The sequence below is a fragment of the Hordeum vulgare genome, chromosome 7H (genome assembly GCF_904849725.1).
Source record: "Hordeum vulgare subsp. vulgare chromosome 7H, MorexV3_pseudomolecules_assembly, whole genome shotgun sequence".
In the NCBI taxonomy this organism is placed as follows: Eukaryota; Viridiplantae; Streptophyta; class Magnoliopsida; order Poales; family Poaceae; genus Hordeum; species Hordeum vulgare.
This window is the reverse complement of record NC_058524.1, coordinates 59,130,792-59,137,082: the sequence shown is the minus strand read 5'-3', so window position 1 is coordinate 59,137,082 and position 6,291 is coordinate 59,130,792. Positions and strand designations below refer to the sequence as shown.

The 6,291-nt window shown below is 49.1% G+C and overlaps 1 protein-coding gene across 1 annotated transcript; it reads right to left on the bottom strand.

Annotated features, from left to right (window-relative positions):
* Positions 1-213: 213 nt before the first annotated feature.
* LOC123411044 (formin-like protein 6) lies at positions 214-4,579 on the bottom strand. Its single transcript, XM_045103966.1, has 4 exons — positions 4,191-4,579; positions 2,182-2,885; positions 1,284-1,505; positions 214-1,197 (listed from the first exon to the last, which is right to left on the bottom strand). The coding sequence occupies exons 1-4, from the start codon at positions 4,264-4,266 to the stop codon at positions 541-543; spliced, it is 1,659 nt and encodes a 552-aa protein (XP_044959901.1). The 5' UTR covers positions 4,267-4,579; the 3' UTR covers positions 214-540.
* Between the last annotated feature and the right edge of the window lie 1,712 nt (positions 4,580-6,291).

Here is a 6,291-nt window from a genome sequence, read left to right as displayed (position 1 = left end):
TGATGTCAAAATTTGGCAAATGCCAAATATTTGCTAGTAATTGGTCGGTTATAAACTTTCTTTCTTAAGCTCATAACAAGTTGCCAATTTTTGGCACCTTTTGACTTTGCGAAATGTTGGCATCAAACCACTCAGCCTAATAACTGTAGGTTTCATAAATAATGAATAGTAAGAAAAGAAACAAGAACCAACGTCATCAGGCAAGAAAAGCCGAAAGAAAGTGGTTGGCGCCACAAGCTCACCGTCAACCAACTCCGGCACAACCACATTGTCTTACAGGTTGCACCCAAGTAGCCATGAAAATGATACTCCTAAAAGAACTGAAGCTCTACCTCCATCTACCATATGCCTCCAACTCCAAAATCTGAAAATGATCTGAAAATATCTCACATGTTTAACCAACGTAGACTGTACAATGCTTTTGGTCTGGACGACCAACAATTCTCCACTCTACTGTGGAAGTGTATATGTTTAAACTACATTTAGGGCGGCACAATGGACCAGTGCTGCCCCAGTTTACAGTAGCGCCGCGTCGCAATCTCAAGATCCTTCCAGTTCTATCGACTGTACTTCGGCATCAGCTGTACCAGCTTCCTCAGTATCTTCGTCGAACTTTGGTGAGCTAGATGAAGCGCTGCTGCTTGAACGTGAACCTGACTCTGAGTTGGTGTCAGAACATTCAACAGTGGCTGCGTCAGCTTCTGAACCACCTGGGGGGTCTACCAACGGCGTATCAGAATTGGTTGTGCTCTCGATCGTACCCCCTTCCGATTCCTCCCCTGCAGAAGCGTTCTCAGCAAGTTCATGTTCTTGAGAGGTTGGACCTACGGATTCAGCTTCTTGCGAGGATGATGTATCAGCAACAGCATCTTGAGTGGTTGGACCTACGGATTCAGCTTCTGGCAAGGATAATGTGTGAATAACATCATCTTTGTCTCCATCAAACTTTGGTGCAGAAGAATGGATATTTTCTGGTTCTGTCTGAGAAATCTGGACAGATCTGATATCTAGAATGTTATGTTCATGTGTGCCATTGCTGATTTCCGTTTCCTGCAGGGGTATCACATCAAAGCCATCATGCACGTTGTTCAAACCCTTCTGTTCTGATGCAGCATCCGTGATGTGATTGCTTTCGCTTTCGCTTTCTGGCTCAGAAGTGTTAATCGATGTGGTCGCATCAATCTCGGAAAATATAACCTATCATTATCAGGCAGAAATACCCCATTACTATGTATAGAGGTAAAGTGCACAGCTGAATAAAGCTATAGGGATTATCTTATTACCTCAACTCTGAAGTCTACAGGAAACCGGTGTTTCGTGTCCCACAGAATGTCAATCTGGTCCCTATCAAGTAACAGGAGATTGTCTTCGACAAAAGCTGTGCTAAACATAACTCTGAATACCATCACTTCATGTTTAAAGTCCTCATCCACGCTGAGGCACTCCATGACAACGTCTCCTTGAACAGGACATCGGATATTAATCTTGATTATCTCACTGTCTTCCTGAAATTATGAACAAAAACAGTACAATGTTTTCAGTTCAGCAATTTCAGCTTAAGGATATCTTGCCAGGATCAGTACAGACATCAGTAGCAACTTTCATGTAAAAAATAAACTGGTTATATGAAGTGATACAATATTATGTGCTTTCAAGTTTGAACTTATTCAGAACCATTATAGAAAACAAATTGAGCTACATGTGTACTCCAGATGTCCATGGAAATCTTAAGTATTTCAAGAAGAAAAAACTCTACATAATAAACTCTCCATTCTTCAACCTATCTAACTTCAAACGTTCAACTGTCCAAACCAGATAAATTTGATAACATGGTGGTATTCAAATAAGCTGAATTTTGCTGATGTGGCATAATTGCCAGCATGACGGCTGGGCAAAGAACTAGAAAAGGTGTAAATCACACTTAACCAACAGTAGGTGCAACAAGGATTGTTTTAGCCTTTTTGGCCAGGAGTGTGATTTGAGTGTTTTGCAGTTTATGAGGTCAGCACAGAAACTAGATGACTCAAGACTTCAAGGGTGTAATATTTATGTTTTCCCCTATTGAGAATAGACCAGTAATGAACTAATGATGTTCAACTTATAACCCTACAGTATAGAACAAAACCAGTCCTACTGTGACAGATCACTAAAAAAATTCATGATAACAAAGCAAAATTATACCTGCGTGTAAAGCTGGACAAAATCATTTGTCTTCGGAGTTGAAAACAGAACTTTGGCACTACTGTCATGAGGAGCCAGGGGATCTGGGCCATAAATTCGAAATATTGGTCTACATCCCCCTTGACCATCAAAATTCGGTACCGTCCTGATGATTGCACAGTTCAAGTTCAGCATCCTGTCAGCAGGTGGCCACAATTCTGGTGAGTTGTGCCGTCTCGACACATACTTCAAGTATCTCAAATGAGAAGGTGCTGGGTCCAGTGGTGAGAAAAGCTCAACCAGCCCAGGTGGTGCATATTTATGGATCATCTCCAACGCCTTCCTCTCATCTTTGCACCTTCGAAGGTAAACCAGCAGGGCTGCCAATGCGAAAGCAAGGACCGGCCACCCACCATGTTCTGAATGTATAAGCAGGAAGTTGTCCTGACTTAATGAGAGCCAGCTTTCACTAGACCTAAGAAAATGGTGAATCATCTCCAAGGTGAGCAAAGGACACCCCTCATAGTTACGTGGATAACCCATCGCACTCATATCATGGCCTGAGAAAATGCGGGCAGTTTGGTTGTTCTTCTTTCCTCCCTCAAAGTTGAATACCATTAATGAATCGATGGAGTAGCGCGCAAGTAGCTGTTTTAAGATGCCTCCAATGTATGGCTTCAATTCGTCTTCTTCAAACATATCCATGGAGAAGCAGTGGTCAAATACTGGAAAATAAAGAAGTAGCCAAAAGTTAGCATCTAAAAGGTGACAATGAGAGCAATCTCAGTTCTGCTATTAATAAGTGAAATCACCGCAAGCATACAAAGCCTTTCCGGTGGTAGCAGGTGAGCGTTTTCATATATAAAAGTAATGTGAACAAAGCATGTACCCACTTGGAAACATTTAACTTAAACAATAAAACATCCATGCACGATGAGAAAACAAAATGGTAGTTGGTAACTTGGTATGCATATGCTACGCAAGCAGATGTCTGATAGAAACAAAATGGTATACTAGTTTCAGACAGTCAGATTAAATAGAAAGCAATAAGCCTTGTTGAATTGTAAGCCAACTTACTCAACTAACTGCTAGTTCTTCTGTAAAAAAATGACCTAATGAAGTAATGCGAAACATAAATAATTCCAAGATGTACACAAGTTCATTTCCCAGTAAAAAGGAGAAACCAAATACCTACTGCAAAATATATTTTTATCTCAGGCACGGAACTTCGAGCTTTAAAGCATGTTGTATCTTCGAAATGTGACCTGATTTGAGCCATTGATGAATAATTCATGACTACCCATTAACTTCAGGTCCAACTCAGCAAATTTGCTTATGTGGCAATGATTTAATGAGGAATTCATATTCGTGCCCGGAGAACCTAAAGCCCTGGAGCCACCTCATGCTAAAACTTGTTGAAATGTCACCTGATGGGACCGAATCGCACCCACCGAATGAAACGTAATGCTGGAAAATAACGACAGCCTGGTAAGGGATAACCAACTAATCCTCCGTATTCTAAAGCGTCCCTGTTATGGTCAGAAATGCAAAAGTTGAGCGACAGCTGATGAATGGGCCTCCTGCGCAGCCTCTGCCGGGTCAAGACAAGAAAGCAATGTCACCACGATAGCACAAGGTCTTTGACGCAGTCCTGGCGTCTGATAAAACTGTAGTCTATTAAACAATAACCCGCGTATCGTCCACACGAATTTTCTCACGGGCTAACAACTTTAAAAGGCAAATAACATGGAGGAAAGAAGAAGAAGAAGAAGAAGAAGAAGAGAACAGGTCGTACTACTTTAATCGCAAAGACGCGGACTAAAACCTTGGGAGGTTCGAGCTGGATGGCCCCCATGCGCGCAACACGAGCAAGGTTTTCCATGTGCAACGAACAGGTCCGTGCCGAGGGCGGGCGGGCAGAGTTTTACCCGAACGGAGCCCAGCAACGTAGCGTAATCACGCCTCGAGGAAAGCTTAATAATAACCGAGGATGAGGAGAGAAAGGGGGGGTTCGGCGAGGAGGCACGCACCGAGAATGTTGCTGGAGATCTCGACGAGCCCGGCCGGCGGCCGCCGGTTGAAGAGCCGCCGGAAATACAGCGACATCTGCCGCGGCGCCTGGCGGGGGGCAGATGGGCCGCCCGGGGCGCGGAATTCAAAAAAAAAAAGCTACGCTCAGCAGGCCCGCCCAATCACCCGGCGGGCGGGGGTCGGGTCGGGCGCGCGGGCGCGCGGGCGGGCGGACGAGAGGGGATGGGAGGGGGTGGGGTGTGGTGGAGGAGACGACGTGGGAGGGCAGTAGCTCGGCTCGGCGGCGGCTATATGGAATGGGATTTGGGGTTGGGGTTGGGGTTGGGGAGGCGGGGCGGGGCAGCTGGGTGGGTCTTTTCCTTCCTTCCGGCGATTTGTTTTCCTTTCGACCTCGGAGGAGAGAAAATAAAAATAGAAATGGTTTGGGTAGGAGGTCGTCGCGTGCTCGTGCTCGTGCTGGCTCGTTCGTTCGACTCGACTCGTCGTCACTCGTGAGCTTTGCGGGGAAGAGAAGGTTTCCCGAGGGGAGCGGGGCCCACGCGCCCTTTTCCCCGTGCTTTCGTTGTGGAAAGGAAAAGGCGGATTCGGAATTTGAATGTTGGGCGGATGAGCGAGTGGCTTTTGCCTTTTCATTCGGGCGTCGGTGGCTCTTTTTGGATGTCATGTGAGGAAGGAGTTTCGTTTCGGAAGAACGGTTGTTGGAGTATATCAAAGCAACTTCAATGGAACGACCTATTGTGTTCATCATCGTCCGCTTGGGTCAGCGCGGACATAAAAGTCGGTCCAACGCGTCGACCTAAACGGACGTGCGTCCGCTTGGTTCCGCCTGACGATTCATTTTCGGTCCAATTTTGAGCCAGATTTGCGTCGACGCGGACAAGAGATGGACGCGCACGCGCCTACTCCTTTCCCTGGGTCCGCCGCTCGGTGGCATCAACCATCATTCCCCCCCCCATTTCCTCCCAAAAAACCTCTCGCCCACGCACGCTCCCGCCCCACGCCCGTTATGGACGACGACCTCGACCTCGACACCGCCGTCGGCCTCGCCTTCCTCGCCTCGTCCGGCAAAGGCAAGCCTCGCGCCCCCCGGAAGGCCGCCGCGCCGAAGCCGAAGAAGGTGCTGACGCCGAACAACGGGCAAAGGAGTCGGCCAAGAGGAAGGACCAGAGGCACGCGGCGAACACGAGGGACGAAGCCATCGCAGGGGCCGCCGCCGCGCAGCAACAGGTCACCAACGCCCGCGTCGCGGCGGCAACGAGAGAGGCGCTCTACATGCTGGGGTTAAACCCTAGCCAGCACGGCCTCGTCAAAACGTCGTCGCGGTCAGCACCGGCTCATCTGCCTTCCCTCGGGCGGTGCTGCCCGACTCGCCCGGCGCGTCGGCTTGCAACCCGGTGCCCGGCTTCCACGTCTACCCGCAGGCCTCCCGCCTCTCGGGGGAGTGCTCGCCCGAGGTGAGAGTGGTCGCGCCTTCCACGCCCGCGCCCGCGGCCATCGACCTCAACGCCACCGGTGGCCGCTGGCTCGTCAGCCGAAGGCGAGAGGAAACGCGCACGGCAACCGCCAGCCGACCAGCTGTCGGCCCGCGCAACATGTTCGATGGAATGTCGACCGCCGGCGACGACTACATGTAGAACATGATCTTCAAGGGTGGTGCGCATGCCGCTGGCTTCGATCCCGATGAGACACAAAGCTAGGATGGCCGAGGGGCGTCCACGCCGCCCGCTGGCTACAATGAAGATCAGGTCGCCTTCATGCGTGATCAGGTCGGCTTGGACCTGGACGGCTTCCTTCTCGACCATGAGTTCCCGAAGGACTACGGGCTAGAGGAAGAGGACGAGTGCGACATCAAAGCGGAGCCTTTGTTTCAGGACGAGCTCGCCAACCAAGCAGACGGGACGAAGCCGAAGCGCCAGAGCAAGCGGACTAAGGCATACACTGCGGTCGAGGACAAGCTTCTTTGCGATTGTTGGAGAGACATTGGGCAAGACCCCAAGACGGGTGCCGAACAAAAGCATTCAACCTTTTGGATTCGTGTTCACCGTCAGTTCCATGAGCGGAAGAAGTTTCCGTCGTACCAAATACTAAGCGCGGGGGTGG